The sequence below is a fragment of the Ochotona princeps genome, chromosome 9 (genome assembly GCF_030435755.1).
Source record: "Ochotona princeps isolate mOchPri1 chromosome 9, mOchPri1.hap1, whole genome shotgun sequence".
NCBI classification, from domain to species: domain Eukaryota; kingdom Metazoa; phylum Chordata; class Mammalia; order Lagomorpha; family Ochotonidae; genus Ochotona; species Ochotona princeps.
The window spans coordinates 34,459,761-34,480,391 of NC_080840.1; the positions used below are offsets into that span (position 1 = coordinate 34,459,761).

A 20,631-nucleotide genomic window follows, 5' to 3' on the forward strand; every position below is an offset into this window, starting at 1 on the left:
GGCCAGGCCAGGCCAGGCCAGGCCACATCTGGAACTCCAGCCACAGTTCCCATTTTGGTGGCAGAAACCCAAGCAGCTGAGTCATCACCTGTTGCCTCCCAGGATGCACAGGAGCAGAAGCTGGATCAGAGTGGCATGATCCTACAACTCAAATGCCCAGGAGCTGACATCTTCAGCACTGGCATCCCATGGGGTTGCCTAGCCAACTCCTGGCCACTGGAGCCAACTGAGTGTGAACCAGTGGTTGGAAGGTCTGTTTCCTGAGTATTTGAACCATCTTTCACTGCTTTCCAAGGCCATGAGCAGGGGCTGGATCAGAATTGGAGCAGCCAGGACGTGAACTGGCACCCGTAAGGGATGCCAGCATTGCAGGTAGAGGATTATCTGCCATGCCATGGCACCAGCCCGAAATTTTAGGATTAATACAAATGTGCTTTCTATTTAAAATAAGACCCTCAGCATGGTTCTGTTTTGGTTTTTAAATAAATTCAGTAGTTGCTGTTTCTGTCCAAACAGTTGTGATAAAAATACATGCTGGTGGGAAAATTAGATTTCACCTACTCATTAATGCCTAAAAAACAGAATCACTTCCGCCTAGGAAACAGACTACATTAGCTCACCTACAATGTTTGCAAGACAGTACTTGAAACTGGATTACAAGAAGATGGTTAAGACATGGTCTTTGCCCTGAGGATTGGTAGTATAGCCGAAGAAAGATCTGCCAATAGCTAACTCCCATGTGAAATAAATATATAATTACTACTATGGCCATAGTCATCACATCACATATAAATAATGGGAAACCTCTCAGGGTAGCCTGTGACCAGTGGGGAGGATATTTAGGGTAGTCCATTCATGAAGAGAGCAAATTGTGACACAGTACTAGGAATTTGGAGGAGGCTGGAGGTAGCAGCCAAGACTTCACAGTAGGGCCTAGAACGATGGTTTAATTCCTAAATCCTCACCTTGCAACTGCCGGGATGCCATATTGGCACCAGTTTGTGTCCCAGTTGTTCCACTTCCCATCCAACTCCTTGCTTGTGGCCTGGGAGACAGTTTAGGATGGCCCCAAAGGCTTGGGACCTAGTGCCCATATGGGAGACCTGGAAGAAATTCCTGGCTCCTGGCTTCGGATCAGCTCAGATCCAGCTGTTCCAGCCATTTGGGGAGTGAACCAGTGGATGGACGATATTTCTCCCCATCTCTGTAAATCTGTCTTCCAAATAAAAATAAATAAATATTTAAAAAAAAAAACCTTCACAATGGAGGTGACATTATGAACACCAGAAAGTGACAAGACTTTCAGAAATCTTGAGAGACAACATGACAGCAGAAATAATTTTAGGGTATCAGACCAAGTAAATAAGAACTGTTAAGAAAAACCCCAAAGATAGGGCAGTGGCTCAACAAGCTAATCTTGGAAGCCAGCCAGTTAGCATCCTGGCTGCTCCACTTTCCAATCCAGCTTCTTGCCTCCTGGCCTGGGAAAGCAATAGTCAAGTCCTTGGGATCCTGCGCCCTAGAGGGAGACCTGGAAGAAGCACCAGGTTCCCTCCACCTTCAAACTAGCCTGGCTTGCTCATCATTGCTGTCATTTGAGGAGTGAACTGGTGAATGGAAGATCTCTCTCTCTCCCCCTGTTAACTCCACGTTGAAATAAAAATAAAGTACATCTTAAAATAAAAGTAAGTCGTTCACTTGCTACAGACTAAAGTGGCAGCCAAAGGTTGAGTGTTCTGATACAGGGGTCGAGCCACTGCTTTGTGACACACCGTAAACCAGAGGGCCTAGGCTCCATCTCTGCTCAGACCCATCTCTCTGAGTGGATTTGGCTGGGCTTGAACCCTCTGGTTCTGATCTCCTGTAACATAGACACGCCTCACCCCCTTGTCTGTCTCCATAGCCCAAACTGTTTTGACCTGTATCAGAAAGAGCCCGCTAAAGTGAGGAAGTGGTACTTGTCCTGCAAGGTTCCAATCACGAGAAAAGGCATTTGCTTCTCCAACAGATAAAATCTTGTATTGCCAGGAAGGTTTGTTTAGGGGAATTCTAGGTCCAGTCCAGGAAATTCCAGTTCTGGGGCAGATGGTTACAGCCCCAGACCAACAGTTACTCACCTGGTCACAGCACAGCACAGCATCATGAGCCCATCAGGCACCCTGGCCCCAATTTCAAATTATGGAAACCTTCACCCCTAACTCTTTGGGGAGCCTGGAAATTAAGCAGTAATTATCTGGCTCCTTGTTCTGGAATATGCACCTGCTTTCTTCTACCACTGTGATATCAGTGACTCACTTTTCCACATGTTAGGACAGTAGATCTAGTAGACTCAGGATCCATCCCACAACATCTACAAGTAGACAGGGAGTTCTTCAGCAATAAGATCAATTCTGTCCAAAGAATCACCCAGGGAGGAGGGAGGGATGGAGGCAGAGGGGACATTAGCACTGTGGCACAGTGGGCGAAAGCAATCAGCTGCAATGCAGGCATCTCATGAGCACTGGTTTGAGTCTCTGCTACTCAACTGCTGACCCAGCTCCCTGCAATGCATCTGGGAAAACACTGGAGGATGGCCTAAGTGCTTGGACCCCTACTATCAACATGAAAAACCAAATGGTGTTCCTACTGTGCAATCCTTTAGCCAGTGAAACAGTGGATCAAAGATCTGCCCCTGCTACAACCCTATAACTCTGCCTTTCAAATATGCTTGGAAAACCAAGAGCCACTTGGGCCAGTACAATGGCTTAATTGGCTAAACCTCCCCCTTCAAGCAGTGCAATCGCATAGATACCAGTTAGTGTCCCAGCCACTCCACTCCCATCCAGATCCCTGTTTTCCCTGGGAAAGCAATAGAAGATAGCCCAAGGCTTTGGGACCTTGCACCTACATGGGAGACCAGGAGGCTCCTGGCTTCTGGCCAGGAGATGAGATCAGCTCAACTTCAGCTCTTGCAGCCATTTATGTGAAGAGTGAACCAGTGGGTAGAAGATCTTTCTCTCAGTATCTCATTCTCTCTGTATATCTGCGTTTAAAAATTAAGAGCCAGGGGCCCGGTGGCGTGGCCTAGCGGCTAAAGTCCTCGCCTTGAAAGCCCCGGGATCCCATATGGGCGCCGGTTCTAATCCCTGCTGCTACACTTCCCATTCAGCTCCCTGCTTGTGGCCTAGGAAAGCAGTTGAGGACGGCCCAATGCATTGGGACACTGCACCCACGTGGGAGACCCGAAAGAGGTTCCAGGTTCCGGGCTTCAGATCGGCGCGCATCGGCCCGTTGTGGCTCACTTGGGGAGTGAATTATCGGTCGGAAAATCTTCCTCTGTCTCTCCTCCTCTGTGTATATCTGGCTGTAATAAAATGAATAAATCTTTAAAAAAAAAAATTAAGAGCCAGGGGCCCAGCGGCTAAAGTCCTTGCCTTGAACATGCCAGATTCCATATGGGCACCAGTTCTAATCCCAGCAGCTCCACTTGCCGTCCAGCTCCCTGCTTGTGGCCTGGGAAGGCAGTGGAGGCCAGCCCAAAGCTCTGGGACCCTGCACCCGTGTGGGAGACCCAGAAGAGCTCCTGGCTTCTGGCTTTAGATTGGTGTTGCACTGGCCACTTGGGGAATGAATCATCGCATGGAAGATCTTCCTCTCTGTCTCTCCTCTCTCAATATATCTGACTTTGCAATAAAAATAAATAAATCTTTAAAATAAATAAATAATAAAAATTAAGAGCCACACTTGAGAACTAGGGGTGTGGACTGTAGACCGGAGGGGTGCTCCCTTCTGTCTTAAAAAACACTGTGAATCTCCTGAGTGGGAGAAGACAAGGCTAACCCAGAGCTTAGTGGCCAAGAGGCCTAAACTCTGCATCAAAAATGCAAAGGTTGGTCCCTGGAAAAGAGGAAATCCCATAAATGGCCCATATTCTGGGTGTTCCACATCCCATCCAGCCCTCTACTTGTGGCCTGTGAAAGCAACTGATGGCCAAAAAGCCTTGGGACCCTGCATCCACATCAGAGACCTGGAACAAGCTCCCAATTTCTGGCCTCGAATCAGCTCAGCTCCAGCCGTTGAGGCCATTTAGGGAGAGTGAATCAGCAGATGGAAGATCTTTCTATCTCTCCACATCTTTGTAAACCTGCTTATCCAAATAAATAAATCTCTCTCCTTTTTTTTTTCATTACCCTATGTGTGTGGAAGGGGCTTAAAGAAAACAAAACACAAGCAGAAAGGAATACAGCAGCCTCGGAAACAGTACAGTACTTACACTACTAAGTCCTGCTCACCGGCGAGCATGGGGGAGGGCCTGGCGGCACAGGTAGTAGCACCAGCTGGCGTGATTCAGGGCTGGAGGGTGGAGTCAGTTGGATCGAGTTAGGCTTCAATGCCTAATGATGTATACAAAGTCTGAAAGGGATGTGGGACAAAACGGACCAGTCCATTGCACATGCTGGCAGACACAGGAACCAGAGCTGGGGGCCGATCCAGCAAGAGTTACTAGGGGTCACCCGAACTGGGCTGCAGCTGCTCCTGGTATACCTGAGGGCCGAGCGTGCGGTGGGCAAGACGGGGCTGGGATGCAGCACCAACTGGTTTGCAGAGGAAGGAGGGCAGAACAAATTGATCAACTACCCCAGTGAAGCTTGATAGCAAATTTCTGGGTGAATGGAAGACTCTGAGGTGAACTATATCAGCCTAACGACCTTGGAAGGATTTTCTCATCCTTGTAGCAATGAAATCAACAGCATCTCAGAACTATCAAAAAAATCACTTGAGTACAACCCTCAGAACATGCTTCAAATGGAGACTTTGGGATGATATCAAGTGTTCCCTATCCCCAAGTACTGAGGCAGTTGGGAGGCTGGGTATGTCTTCTCTTGTATTCTACCACCTTCCCCAGATACAGCAAGAAGAAAATGTACGAACAATGGTCTCACCCACCTTCTCCTGATCCTGGATCCTTCCCACCCTGATCAACTATGTAAACATCATCCAAAAAAAGTCCTTCCCACACCCCAGGTGGGATGGATGGGAATTCCCCAGGTGGTAATTTTACAGGTGGTTCCAGTCTTCCCTTCACAAGGAAACTACCTCCTCTTCCTTCTCCATCATCACCACCATCACCACAGCCTTTATCCCCCACCCACATCCTCTTTGCCCCAAGGAATAAGTGAATTACCCAGTCTGATAACTCCTGGTAATAAAACCTTGGTAGGAATTTTTACCTGTTTTACACCCAGCAAAACCCTTTGTCCAGGGCCCAGCGGCATGGCCTACGGGCTAAAATGCTCACCTTGAACGCCCAGGATCCCATATGGGCGCCGGTTCTAATCCCAGCAGTTCTACTTCCCATCCAGCTCCCTGCTTGTAGCCTGGGAAAGCAGTTGAGGACGACCCAAAGCTTTGGGACCCTGCACCCGCGTGGGAGACCAGGAAGAGGTTCCAGATTCCCGGCTTCGGATCGGCACAGCACCGGCCGTTGCGGCTCACTTGGGGAGTGAATCATCGGATGGAAGATCTTCCTCTCTGTCTCTCCTCCTCTCTGTATATCAGACTTTGTAATAAAAATAATAAATAAATCTTTAAAAAAAAACAAACCTTTGTCCAGCAGAGGTGGGTGGGGGTGGAGGAAGAGAAAGGGTAGGAAGAACTGGACCCCATTACCTTCTAAGCCCCAGCTGTCTGATGAGACGCCTTCCTGGCCTGTCAGGTGTTTTCTCTTCATTGAACTTTGTAACCATGCTTTCTTTACCTCAGTCTGAGCTGCAGGGCACTCTGAGGCCATTTTGGAGAGGTATCCTTTTGGTCCAAAGGATGCTTTACCTTGTTACAACGTTGCTACCTTACCAGTCCTCTGTCTCATGCCTGAAATGCTTTAATTACAGGAATGCAAGAACCTCTCTCTCAATTCCAGCCATCTCCAGTGACACTGCCTTCCAGGGCAAACCTCAGCCAGATGCTGCATCGGCACTAGAGTAGCCAGGATCCAACCCAAGCACTCCAATACTGGAGGCCAGAATCTGACCTCAATCAGGCGTTTACCCGTGTGTCTCAAATAGCCACTCCAGAACTAAAATTTTTGAACAAAATGGCAAAACATCCAATACATACAAAAATAAATTTCGAGAGACAGAAGTATGTCTTTTTTAAGTATAACTAAAATCAAAAGTTGTTGAAGTATGATAGCTACCTTTAAAAAATTCAAATTCAAAACAAATACAAAACTCTTAGACAAATGTCTTTAAATCATGATGCTAAATAATGCAGAATAATGCTTCTGTCTTTCCATATACTAAGTCTATGCCATAAATATTCATCATTATATGTCTAGATAATGGAGCATTCTTCAAGGTGATGTCAAAAGTTGATATTGTTACTTTTATTTAAAAGCAGGGGCTGACAGTTTGGCACAGTGAACTAAGCTGCCACCAGCAATGCCAGCATTCCATATCTAAGTGCTAATTTGATTCCTGGCTGCTCCACTTTGGATTCACAGGTGCCTAGGAAAGCTTGAGTCCCTGCCCCCACATAAGACCCAAATGCAGACCTGGCTTCCTGGCCTAGCCCTACCCATTGTAGCCATCTTGAGAATGAACCAGTGAACCTTCCAAATAAATAAATCGTTAAGAGAAAATAACATCACATTACTTCAAAAGTAATGATCATCGTTCTTAGCTATTCTCCAAGATTCTCTAGTTATTACCTGATAAACACAATAATTTTTAATATTTTTAAAGGTTCATTTATTTTGAAAACCAGAGTTGACAGAAAGGGACAGAGAAAGAGATCTTTCATCTATAGGTTCAATCCCCAGGTACCACAATGGCCAGCACTGGGCCAGGCCAAAGCCAGGAGCTTCACCCAGGTTTCCAGGAGTATGACAAAATCCCAAACACTTGAGCTGTCTTCCACTGCTCTTAGCAGGCGATTACTAGGGAGATGGAGCAGAAGTGGAGCAGCCAGGATAAGAAGCAACCATGTAAAATGGCACTTATTGCAGGCAGAAACTTACCAGCTATACCACATACTTAATCCAGTTTACATACTCACTCCAGAATATTAACTTAGCTGCTTGATTACATTCCTTCTGAACGAATAGAACACATCAAAGTGTTAGCCACATGTAATATTCTAAGAAAAGTAACTTGTATCTTGTGTAAGTACTGCATTTTTGCATCTTTTATAACATCTGCACTATACCACAGAGGTTAAAAATGAACTTTAAAAGATCAAGAAAAGAACAAAACAGAAGGTGCCAGCCATGATATAGTGAGTTAAGCTTCTGACTACAGGCCCTGTCATGCCACATGGACAAAGCTAGTTCCATTTCCAATGCAGCTCCCCTTAGGGAAGGGATGTCAGCAAAAGATTGCTCTAGCCCTTGGGCCCCAGCACCCATGTGGGAGACACAGAAAGAGTTCTGCCTTCAGATCAGATCAACTCAGTTAGGGCTGTTACAGCCATCTGTAGAGTGAACCAGCACACAGAAGATCTTCTCTCTGTAGCCCTGCCTTTCAAATAAAAACAAAACAAATCTTCAAAATATCAGAAGCTAACACTATCAAGGAAAAAAAAAATTGAACAGGCTTTTAAAATCAGCAGCAGCTAAAAGCTAGAGCAATCATAATTGAGGCTGTTCGGGGGGCAGACAAAACAGAGGAAACGGTACAAATTCATAGCCAAATCCAATGTCAAGAAAGTTAATAAATTTGCACTGGGTGGCATACAGACAGAAGAGCAGCATCCCAGTCATTCTGCCAGCAGGGCCTTTTATGGCTTCAGGATCTTGGGGTACTTGAAGGTGTAGGGGAGTTCTGGAAGACGGAAGAACGGGCAGGGCTGAGGTAGCTTTTCCTTGTGCATTCCAAACTTGGTATGCCTTACTCCCTGGGGGCTAAGTGCTAGGACAGGAATGCAGAGTGTGGGGTGGGGAACAATAGGCTAGACTGGTCTATTGAAATGCGGGCGTGAGGTCCAGGTGGAGCTGAAGGGATGGTCTCTATTTACTTTCCTTGTGTCCTTCCACCAATTGAGCATTAACAAAGGACCAGACCAGAAGCAAACACTTCTTAAGCACCAAGTTCCCTGGGCTGTGAGACTATCACTAGGCTGTTTTGATGACCAGCAGAGAGCCATTCAAGGGAACCTCATTCATGACCTGGCTGGCCAGGTCTCGATATGTCTTCCTGAGCTTGCAATTCTCAACTCCATTAAGCGGAAAGCACAACAGTCCCTCTCCTTCACAGCAAACAAACACCCACAGTGATGGCCTCTATTTCAAGGGCTCAGAGCTCCCCATGCGGCCTGGAAATTCACGGATCACCGCCTTTGAGATTTGCCCTGAGAGATAGCTCAGAACTCCACAAAGAAAGGGATGGCCAGTCTATGCCTAGGCACGCACACGCTGTATGAAGGCTGCCTTTAGCCACTCCAAAGGAAACACACTGGCCCCAACAAAGAAGCCCACACGCGCAACCCACGAACTAACTGAAGACCTACAGGACGAGCAGATCAGACACTGGTCATTCCCAACTCTGGATTCTTAAGATGCAGCTTTCACTCCCCTAGGGAGCCCGGGAATTAAGCCATAGATGCCCGGCTCCTTGCCCTGCACACTGCAATAAATAACGCTGCCCTTTTTTTTCCAACCAGCGCTAAGTTAGCGATTTGGCATAACTGCAAGCTGGGCAAGCAAACTCATTTTGGGAGTTATGTAACAATTCCTCCAACTAGTTTCAGGGTAATCATCCCAACAGCAATTACAATCCCAATTGGCATTCTGATTTTGTATGTCAGCTCACCTGATGTGAAACTGATATGGTAGACAAGTAGACAAGGGCTAATGACTAAATGCTGAAGCCCTATACAGCGCCCAAGTCCCAGGACTCTTGACATAACCACTAAGCCTCACTTTACGTGATGTACCAGGATACCAGGACGTCTTCCCGGAGATACCAGGTGTGCTGCACCCCAACCCAAAACCCTGCTTGCTTTCAACACCAGGCCCAGCCCTGAGTCCTACCCCAGTGTGGGTGTGGGCAATTCTCCAGGGAGTTAAGTAGTAATCAGTGAAGTGGAATTTCTTCTTGCCCACTGCTGTAACTAGCTATCACCTCACCCGTCAATCTAGTTAAGTCAACTCTCCCTTGATCTCATCTGGGACCAGAAAGGAGGAGAAGCCACGATGACCAAGTGGAGCTTAAACTATTAAGTGTCCAGTTAAATCAGGAAACTCCTGAAAGCCTTATGCATGCTGAACTCCACCACATTTGCATATTCAATCAGGGTGTTGCAGGGAATTCCAGGTGAAACACAGCAGCAACCTTATTTCTGGTTTCACACGAAAGAAGAATTTTCATGAGGACAATTCTAGTTTGCAAAGCAGGATTTATTAAGAAGAGGAGAAAAAAGGATCCTGCCCTAGTGGCAGGAGGGGGCTGCAAGGGAGGAAAGACCCATTAACGTGGGAAATAATATCTTTTACACACCATCTCAGGAGAATCACCCAAAGGACAAAAAAGAAAAAGGGAAAAAATTCATTCACAATGGGCAACAAGGTAGCTCCTGGCCCAGAACTAGACTTGGGAAGGGTGGGACTGGTCACTTCCTCCTCCCATTCTGATGATAAGCTGAGTACTCAGCAACCATCTCTTCAGCGGTGATAAGATTAGCCTGTGCCTGTCTCCTTGCTTTTGTTAGGACAACAATGCTGACAGGGGGAATTAATACATTGATTCTGTCCTTTTATTCTCTCTCAAGGAAGAATGTGCTCCTGGAAGGTAAAGAAATGGGAAGAAATGCAATTTTATATTTTTAAAAGGCAACTTCACCAGAGACTAGAAACACAAACTGACACCTCACCAGGGAACCACCCCCATCTCCTAAAAGAGACTTACAACATGGCAGGGGCCCTTCCTTTTGCGGGGGCTTCAGGCTCATTCTCTCCTATTCAGCAACTCTCTACACATGCATGTGAACGTATATCCACTCCCTTTTAAATAAACCCTGCTCTCATGTGCACACTCTATTCATGCCTATTTTGAAATTAGCTTCATGGGGACAAGAATGCAAAATAAAGATTAAGATATTTGAGCCCACTGCAGTCATAATCTGAGTTTGTACCGTCTGTAAGGCCAAGCCCGCAGAGGTGAGGGGCAGCCCAAGAGAAGGCTGAGAAAGGTGGCTGATAAGGTCCACCAGCACAATTTAGCCTCCGCCTCAGAGGAGCAGTGACCTATGGATTCACATACAGCACTCTATATATAGCAACATAAAAGGCACGCTCCTTTGTTCCCCCAAACCCCACCTTTACATACCCCGAATAAAACCAACACTTCACGTTCCCCAGGTGTGACTTCCCAGGTCCGCTATCCGCACTAGCCCAGTGTACCTCACCTGGGAATGCTCCCAGTAACACTTTTTTTTTTAAGACTTATTTATTTTTATTGCAAAGTCAGATATACAGAGAGGATGATCTACCATCTGATGATTCACTCCCCAACTGACTGCAACGGCCGGTGCTGTGCCGATCCAAAGCAGGAGCCAGGAACCTCCTCCAGGTCTCCCACGCGGGTACAGGGTCCCAAGGCTTCAGGCTGTCCTCAACTGCTTTCCCAGGCCACAAGCAGGGAGCTGGATGGGAAGTGGAGCTGCCGGGATTAAATCTGGGGCCACATAGGATCCCGGGTTGTTCAAGGCGAGGACTTTAGCCACTAGGCCATGTCGCCGGGCTCAACACTTATTTTAAGCTGAACTTTATTCTCTGTGGCTTTCTGGTTCTGACCATGAACTCCTGCCTTCCCTTTGCTTTTGAATGAACTCTGCATTTCATTTGATCTCCATCTACGCCTCCAGGTGTAGACTTAAAAAAAAAAGTTTTGAGCCCAGAAATCTTTTGTTTTAGACTAAGTCCCTGCCCTAGACCACAAACAGAACAGGCTAAACCAAAATCAAATCACACCCACACTGAAGTTCCAGTCCCCAAGCTCAAACGGTTATCTTCTCTCCCAAGAGATTAAGGATTAGGGTGATAGCAGCCACTTTTCCCAAACAAGCCAGCTCCAATCATCAAGATAACCTTGTCCTCTCTGCTTGGTCCTTACACAGAGACCAACTCTAACCCATCAGTTCAGTTCTATTGTTTTGTCCCAAGCTAGAAAAACAATTGACAAGACCACTCCGATTCCTGACTGGTTCTACTCTGTTCAGCCCTTTCTTCAAGCCCAGCTACAGTTCAGGGCCAAATCATGGGAATCCTTAGTCTCTACGATTGGATGTGAACTGTTGCCTGACTCTAGAGTCAACTCGGGCCTTGAGCCAGTGGTAAATTTGGTTTGGATATAGCAAGCCTCTGTTCTGGCCCCACCCAGGTCCCTGACTGAGAAATCTTCAACGTGGAAGCCACAACCCTAAACCTTTTGAAGTTGTACAGCAAGATAAGTGTCACCTCCTCTTAACTTTCATTTTGCTTCCAGGAAGATGGTTTACAGCTATTTGGCAAACGTTCTGCAGGCTCTGAGAGTTGTGCTGAGATGCCTAGCTGGAAGAGGAGAGCTCAGGGCTCACATCGTGTACCCATCAGCAGCGCGTTAATGAGCAATAAACAGCCTCTTCTCTCAGGGCCACAATCCAGTTAAGTTCACAGAACAAATACTTCACACCTTCAGTTTAACATAATATAAACTATAATATAGAACTGCCACTAACCACTTTAATACTTGATGCTTTAAGTTAAATAGACTAAAAGTGGGTTCCAAGGAAGCTTCCCTTTTTTTTAATGATTTATTAATTTTTATTGGAAAGGCAGATTTACAGAGAGAAGGATATACTGAGAGAAAGATCTTCTATCTGCTGGTTCACTCTTCAAATGGTTGCAACAGCTGAAGTTGAGCTGATTTCATCTCCTGGCCAGAAGCCAGGAGCCTCCTGGGTCTCCCATGTGGGTGCAGTGTCCCAAAGCTTTGGGACATCCTCCACTGCTTTCCCAGGCCATAGTCACAGAACTGGGTAGAAAGTGGATCACCTGAGACACGAACTGGTGACCATGTGGGATGCTAGCACTGCAGGCAGAGGAGGGTTAGCCTGTTGAGCCTCTGTGCCAGCCCCTCCCTTTTCAAAGGAGTTATTTATTTACTGGAAAGGCAGTTAGAAAGAGGAGAGATCAAGACCTGTCCATTGGCTCAGTGCTGGGCCTGAACCACCCCATGCAGGGGGCAGGGGTGCAAACACCTGTACCACCTTTTGTTGCCAGCAAGGTGCATGCCGCATGAGAGCTGGATTGAAAGTTGAGAAGCCAGAACGGAGCCATTGTCCATATGGGATGCCAGCATCCCAGGAGGCAACTTAACCTGCGCACCACAACAGGGGCCCCAAGACTGATATTACTAATAAGTAAGCTTTGAGGGCAATCGTTCCTCAGTATTCAAACGTATGGATGGCAACGGTATTATGAGGGACCAGGGTCGGAAAAACTAGACACTGCCTAGCCTCCTATCTGGGGGGAATTAGGACACTATCTGTTTTCCAGCCTGTTAAAACATCCTGCCATTTTAATCTTTCCTAAAAATGGCTCTGATCTCATCACCTCAATGGTTTCCCACTGCCTCCAGAGCAAAATCCAAACCCTTTAGCCCAGTATGTCAGTCCTCTGGAAACATGACGCAGGCGCACTGACACGAGGCTGTGAGGGTTATGCAACACCATGAATCAGCCCTGCCCTACCCACGGATCACAGGCCAAGTCATCAAACCTGACAGCTGGAAAGACACTATTCATCTCAGAGGAGCATACCACCACCTTACCCTGCCTGACCCAGCGTTGCTTCGAGATCTAAAGAAAGAACCAAAGTGACAGCTCACCAAAAACTCTCACTTGTTCAACAAACACAAAATGGCATTGATGCGGGCTCGGCAGCGTGGCCTAGTGGCTAAGGTCCTCGCCTTGATCCCATATGGCCGCTGGTTCTAGTCCCGGCAGCTCCACTTCCTCTCTGTCTCTCCTCCTCTCAGTATATCTGACTTTGTAATGAAAATAAAATAAATCTTAAAAAAAAAAAAAAAATGGCATTGATGCTTTATTACAATGCCATTGCCAGACCAAAAAAGGCCTTATCAGGAAACAAAGAGAACCATGATTGGACTCACAAGCAAACAGTGACTTCCAAAGTGAGCCATTGAGTTGACTGCGTGACAGACCAGGTGACAAAGTCAAGTTTTAATTCTTGTATTCTGTACGATCAGCTGCATGACCAACCACCCTGTGTGTGGTGCAAAGGGCATTTAAGCATGTATTTACGTGGAAGCCACAACCCTAAACCTTTTGAAGTTGTACAGCAAGACAAGTGTCACCTCATCTTAAGAGGCCCTAAGTTCATGAAATACATGCTCATTTTTTTTTAGTGCTATGTACAAAGTGACCTGCAAACCAGAAGCTTCCGGCACCACTAAAGTAGCCAAAACTGAAAGACACTATAAGGGAAAAAGCATGTTCGTACATCCGGGAGGTAATTAAGCAAACAAAACGCCTCAAGTGGACCTTACCCTAGGGAGCTGAGTGTGGGAGGCAGTTTTCCTTTTCTTTTCTTTCTTTTTTTTTTTTTTAAAGAATTGCTTTTCTTTATCTGAAGACAGGGAATCATCCATTCTCTGGTTCACTCCCTAAATGACTGTAAAGGTCAGGGCTGGCCCAGATCAAACCTGTGCCTGAGTCAAGAGTTTCTTCCTGGACTCCCACCGTGAGGGGGAGGCGAAGGAGCCCAAGCACTTAGGCGGCCTTAGCCTTCCACAGCTTTAAGCCATTAGCAGGGAGTTGGATGGGAAGTTGAGCAGCCAGGACTCACCAGGTATCCAAAGGAATTCCGGCACCTGAGGCGGGGGTGAGGAGGGGAACTTAGTCTGTTTTGAAGCCCCAGGCATTTTTCACTGTCCTCTCTGACTCTCTGTTCTCACCCACAGCCCCCTCCCAGCATGTCTCAGGAAATGATTCCTCCGCGTTTAACCTCAGGCAGTGCATAAAACTAATCCCACCCTCTGCTAGAACAGGACACAGCACCGGCCCGGCGGCGTGGCCTAGCGGCTAGAGTCCTCGCCTTGAACGCCCCGGGATCCCATATGGACGCCAGTTCTAATCCCAGCAGCTCCACTTCCCATCCAGCTCCCTGCTTGGGGCCTGGGAAAGCAGTTGAGGACGGCCCAATGCATTGGGACACTGCACCCGCGTGGGATACCCGGAGGAGGTTCCAGGTTCCCGGCATCGGATCGGCCCGTTGTGGCTCACTTGGGGAGTGAATCATCGGATGGAAGATCTTCCTCTCTGTCTCTCCTCCTCTCTGTATATCTGGCTGTAATAAAATGAATAAATCTTAAAAAAAAAAAAAAAAAAAGGACACAGCACCTGACAAACAACTGGGCCCTGAGAGGATCCCGTCACCCTGTCCGCAGCCCCAGGCTTGGGTCAGAAAGAGGCAGATAACTTGAGCTCATCAAATCAGAATGAATCTCAGGATTTAGGGCTTAAGCACCGGCTTGCAAAGGCCACTTGCCACACATTATCAAAAAGGAGGACAGCCAGCCAGAAGGGGGAGGGTCTAAAGCCACTCCATAGGTACTCAGCTGAAGTAGGTGATCACACTGTAAGAGCAAAAGGAGAGAAGTGGTAATAAGAAAAGCAACAGGCAAGCAAAAGGCGATAACCAGAAAGTAGAGCAGGATGTTGAGACTAGAGCTTGGGCCAATCTGCGGAGGAAGATGATGGACTCAGTAGTGAGGGACTGGACCAGGACTACTGGGTGCCCAAGGCTCTCAGAGGCAATGTCGGCATCCATCCATATACTCCAGATCATCTGTCATATCTAATACAATGCAAACGTTACATAGACAATAGCTGCAATGTTGTGTCTAAGCAGCCATAACAAAGCAAAGCTGCACAGATTCAGTACACATCAAGCTTTTTTGTTTTTCAGATGTTTCCAGTCAGAAGTTGCTTGGGTGCCAGACACAAGGGCAGAGGAATCACCAAGCCAAGTACTGCTGGGCAAAGTCAAAGAAATGTTCGGCTAGACTTTCCTTTCCACCAAGATCCCTCCGGAAACCAGGGCATCCCAAATGTCCGTAGTTATTAAAAGTTATGTAATAATTCAATTACTTTTAAAGATTTGTTTTTACTGGAAAGGCAGATATACAGAGCGGAGGAGAGGCAGAGAGGAAGATCTTCCATCCAATGATTCATTCCCCAAGCATCTGTGACTGCTGGAGCTGCGTGATCCGAAGCCAGGAGCCAGGAAGATCTGGGTCTCCAACACTGGTGCAGGGAGCCAAGATTGCCCTCAACTGCTTCTCCAGGCCACAGGCAGGAAGCTGGATGGGAAGTGGGGCCACTGGGATTAGGACCAGAGCCCATAAGGGTGCCACTATGGGATCCCGGCACGTTCAAGGTGAGGACTTCAGCCGCTAGGCCACCACACTTGGTCCAATTCAATTATTTTTTAGGTTAAGTGATTTACAACCTTGCAGCGGGTAAAAATTTCTTAGAATACAAAAATAAACTGGGCCCGGTGGCATGGCCTAGCGGCTAAAGTCCTCGCCTTGAAAGCCCCGGGATCCCATATGGGCGCCGGTTCTAATCCCAGCAGCTCCACTTCCCATCCAGCTCCCTGCTTGGGGCCTGGGAAACCAATCGAGGACGGCCCAATGCATTGGGACACTGCACCCGCGTGGGAGACCCGGAGGAGGTTCCAGGTTTCCGGCATCGGATCGGCCCGTTGTGGCTCACTTGGGGAGTGAATCATCGGATGGAAGATCTTCCTCTCTGTCTCTCCTCCTCTGTATATCTGACTTTGTAATAAAATGAATAAATCTTTAAAAAAAAAATAAACTAACCATAAAGGGAAGGTGTTGACAAACTGAATTAATCACAGTTTAAGGCCCAGTGTGGTAGCCTAGTGGCTAAAGTCCTCGCCTTGCACACACCGGGATCCCAGTTCCCATCCAGCTCCCTGCTTATGGACTGAGAAAGCAGCAGGGGATGGCCCAAAGCCTTGGGACCCTAAACCCACGTGGGAGACCCAGAAAAAGCTCCTGTGGCTTTAGACCAGTCTAGCTCTGGCTGTTGCAGCCATCTGGTGAATGAATCACAGGATGAAAGATCTCTGTCTGTTGTCTTTCCTACTCTCCTCTATTTTAACTCTTTCATATAAAAATAAATAAATCTTTCAAAATAAATAAAAATAACAGGTACCCACATGGTAGACAGTGGCTAACTCACACCACCACCTAGCAATTTCTTAAAATCATACATTACTCAAAGACCAACAATTCCTCTCCTGGGTATTTACCCAACAGAAATAAAAACGTATGTCCACAGAAAGACTTCTGCAAACATTTTCGAGCAGCTGTATCCATAATAGCTCCAAGCTGGAAACAATCCAATGTCTAACATCAGGCAAATGGATCAACAAACTGTGGCATCCTTGTAGAATAAAATAACAAGCTATTGATACGCTACCAAAACATGAATGAATCTAAAAGAAGCTGGGCTAACTGAAAGGAGCTGGATGTAAAAATCCCCACACAGCAAAATTCCACTCAGAAGAACAGGCAAAATGTACCTGATGAGTGGCATGGGCACGTGAGAGGAAGATTAGCTGGGCAGACACACAGAGAAATTTTCTGGAATCTGGGAAATGTCCTCCAGGAGTGTGGGTAACATAAGCACACCCACTTGTCAGCTCAATGAATGGGACATGTAACACCTTTCATTTCTCTCACTGTAGGTAAATGATACCCCCATAAAACAAAGGAAAATGAACGAACTGGAAAAAAAAAATCTCGAAGTACCTGAAATCCTGTTTATTACAGTTTTAAAGGAAACAAAAACATAAGTTATAAAGGTTAAAAGAAAGGATGGAACGAGTCTAACATGACCAACCTTGAAGCTGTAATTATATTACCTAAGTTCTCTTAACGTTAGTTTTCTCATCTATACTATGGGAGTAAGAAAATCAAACTCATCAGGAACATGTGAAAATTAAGCTTGTGCTGCTGGCATTGTGGTAGCAGGAGCTAAGCCAAGGCATGTAGGTGCCAGCATGGGGGGGCACTGGTTTGAACCCCAGCTGTTCCATTTGCAATCCAGCTCCCTGCTGGGCATCCCAGGAAACAGCAGGTGAGGGCTTGGCCCTGGGTTCCTGAATCCCTGGTGGGAGACCTGGATGGAGTTTCATTTCCTGCCCTTGGCCTGCCCTAACTCCAGCTATTATTCTGGGAGTGAACCAATGGATGAAACAGTGGCCTCTCTTGCTCTGGCTTTTAAATTTAAAAAAAAAAAAAGTAAAGTATCTTTAAAAAATGTTCATAGGGCCCGGCGGCGTGGCCCAGCGGCTAAAGTCCTCACCCTGAATGCGCCGGGATCCCATATGGGCGCCGGTTCTGGTCCCGGCAGCTCCACTTCCCATCCAGCTCCCTGCTTGTGGCCTGGGAAAGCGGTTGAGGACAGCCCAAAGCCTTGGGACCCTGCACCCTCGTGGGAGACCTGGAAGAGGTTCCAGGATCGGCGCAGCACCGGCAGTTGCGGCTCACTTGGGGAGTGAATCATCGGATGGAGGATCTTCCTCTCTGTCTCTCCTCCTCTATATATCTGCCTTTCCAAAAATAATAATAATAAATCTTTAAAAAAATGTTCATAGAAATCAAAGTTTTGGGGTAACCAAAGTAAATTTAAAGGTATAAACTCTCTACCTGAAGAAAGGCTTCAGTTGTCTATGAAATACTAAAAACAGATTTTCCACATACTGGGTTTTTTACCTAAAGCAGCATTTCCAACCCGCATTTTCTCTTGCAGAGGTCTGTTTTTCCAAATGCAAGGTCCAACAACAACTACTTTGCACAAAGAGCTGCTCACCCAGTGGACAAGGCCTGCTGGGCACCCTCCTTTTATTACCCCCAGAACTGTCTGGTTGGACCCGGGCCAGCAACAGGCTTAAGCAGATTCATCTTTCCTGTACATTACGTCGTACATTTGCCTAATGCAGTGCACTGGATTTTACAAATCACATTCACCGACTTGAAAGTCTGCAGATCCGAGCGTTTTCAGCATCTGCGGAGAACAATCTGGCTCCACCAGAAGCAGAGCTATTCCGAAGCCACCTCCTCTCGCGGCTTTAGGATTCCACATTTCGACAAAGAATGCCTTGGGCGCCAAGTCAAGGTTGGGCTAATACGCAAGTGCCCAACACTGCACGGGTCAGCACCCGCACATACTTAAAAGAAGCATTTGAAAGGCAAAAAAAAAAAAGTCTTATAACTTAAAATTACAAATAACACAGTAAACACTTCAGGGAAGAAGGGGAGTTTTGCTCGAAACGGCACAAGAAGGGAGTCCATAGACTTGATCACATTCTAATAATAAAAACGACCAAACACTCCACAGAAGCCAGCCCCAAGAGCCTGCTTAGGAGTTAAGAACGCCTTCTCCCTGGAGAGTTCGGCGCCCACAGTGCAGGTATTCCCTCTTCAATGAGCTGTGGCTAGGGTCTACAGCTTCACCAGGATACCACAAACCCCAAAACGCAGGGGGCATCCCCTCCCCCCTGGGTTGGCGCAGTCCCGCTCACGTGCACCCACATTCCTCCCGGGGAGCCCAGGGGAAGGGGGCACAGCTCCCAACACAAAGAAGACCATACCCGCTCCAACCTGGGAGGGCGGGGCGTCGCACATGCCCCGCGGGGTCAGTTGGGAAAAGGATCGGACCCAGGGAGTGGGCGAAAAATGGCCTCCCTGGGCCAGCACACACACACACGCAGGACTGCACACGGAAAAAATTCTTTGCCGAGACCACCAGGCTAGTGAACAACACACCCCGCAGCGCTTCAACCCCGCGCCCGCAAAGTGCGCAGAGAAGCGGGGACCCAAGTCTGCCGGCCTGCACCCCGAGCCGGCGGTGACCCGCACCTCCTCCTCGGCTCCCCGCACCTCCTCCTCGGCTCCAGCGAGCCTCAGGAGTTAGGCAAGGGCAAGACGCGCGAGCACCCGGGATCTGAGTTCCAAACCGGACCGCCAGCCCCAGCCTGGGGCCGCTCACCCCGCGCGATCAGCCTCTCCGGGAGTATTAAGTTTCTAAGAATACAACTTTAGGCGGATGAGCGCCCGCGTCACCCAACCCTGAGGCCGCCCCGGGCGCGAACTGGGAGGCGTGGAGAATAAAGCGAGGGCACCGGCCGAGGAGGAGGATGGTATCCTGGGGGGGTCTCTCGGGGACCACCTCCCCCAACGCCCAGCCCAGCCAGGCCCAGCAGGTGCTCTGCAGTCTGGGGCTACGCTCACCAGGTACCACACGCCGAGCAGGATGGTGCCTGTGCGGACATGGCAGCACAGGCAGCAGCTGTTGGAGTAGAACCGCGTCCAGGGCGCGACCATCTTCATCTTGGTTCCCGACTGCGGGTGCAGTGGCGCCCCGAGTTAGTGGAGAGAGCTTGTGCTGTGCCTGCCGGCTCCTAGTCGGCCGGCCCGCCTGGCTCCGCGATCTCCTCACGAGCGCCGAGAGCCTGTAGCGGCTCCGACTTCGAGAACCGCAGGCGCGACGGGAGGGGGGGGGCGGGGAGGACACGTGACCCGCCGGCCGTGACGTCACCGCGGGCTCGGGCCAGCCGCGAGTAAACAAACAGTGGGTGGCCGCCTGCAGCGCCGAGGTTCCGGGCCTTCCCCTCAGCCCCGGGCCTCTGGCAGCCGGATCCCTAGGTGCCTTGCAAAGAGAGCGAGGTGCGCGCTGGGATGCCGGCCACCGGCAGCGCTTTGAGGCGCCGTCCGACCCCGCTGGGAGCTATTTATCTCCGCTTCCCAGCTCAATTACTGTTCCCAGAAAATAGCATGAGTGTCAGGGACATGCTTCGGGGTTGCACTGAACCTACCCCTGCCCGCTGCAGGATTAACCATCAGCACACCGCTTACTGACCCAAGGGCCCTGCAAGGCACGACTGGGCGCCTGATGACATCCTGAAAGGCAGAACTAGGTTTAGGGTTGTAAGTCGTCCCAGCCAGGAACGCCCTTGTCGGACACTGGCTCGTGACCACTGATGGACAAGCCGAGTGGCTCAGGAATGCTGACTTACGAACACGTATGGACGTTTAGGGTTCAGATTTGGAACAAGGGGGAAAATAGGGGTGCGAATTAAATTTCTTAAGGAAGGACGACATGGCCAGAATGTGGATGTTAGGGCCACATGACACACTGGATGGAATGTGTTACGAGGCTGCGAAGCTGCCACAGTTATTATCCTGCAATTGAAACCGAGATCCTAAGGGATTTGAGAACCTACCCCGACCAGCCAAGTGCCCTTAATCAGAAATAGTAAGTCACGTTATTGCGGAAGTTAATCCGCAAAACCCAGCAAGGAAAAGTTCAGTTTAAAAGTACTATTTTTAGGACCCGACGTGATAGCCTAGCGGCTAAAGTCCTTGCCTTGCACGCACCGGGATGCTATTAGTGCACCGGTTCTAATCCCGGCAGTCCCGCTTTCCATCCAGCTCCCTGCTTGTGGCCTGGAAAATCAGTCAAAGACGGCCCAAAGCCTTGGGACGCTGCACCCGCGTTCAAGACCCGGTGGGGGCTCCAGGCTCCTGGCTTCGGATAGCCTTGGGGAGTGAATCATCGGAT

At 48.4% G+C, this 20,631-nt stretch overlaps 1 protein-coding gene across 1 annotated transcript in view; it reads right to left on the reverse strand.

Annotated features, from left to right (window-relative positions):
* Positions 1 to 19,588, reverse strand: part of LAPTM4B (lysosomal protein transmembrane 4 beta) — a 54,523-nt gene extending 34,935 nt beyond the window's left edge. Inside the window, exon 1 of the mRNA XM_004580621.4 lies at positions 19,302 to 19,588. Within this exon, the coding sequence (XP_004580678.2) occupies positions 19,302 to 19,400 (99 nt within the window). The 5' untranslated portion in view covers positions 19,401 to 19,588. The remainder of the gene's footprint in view (positions 1 to 19,301) is intronic.
* Positions 19,589 to 20,631: the final 1,043 nt, after the last annotated feature.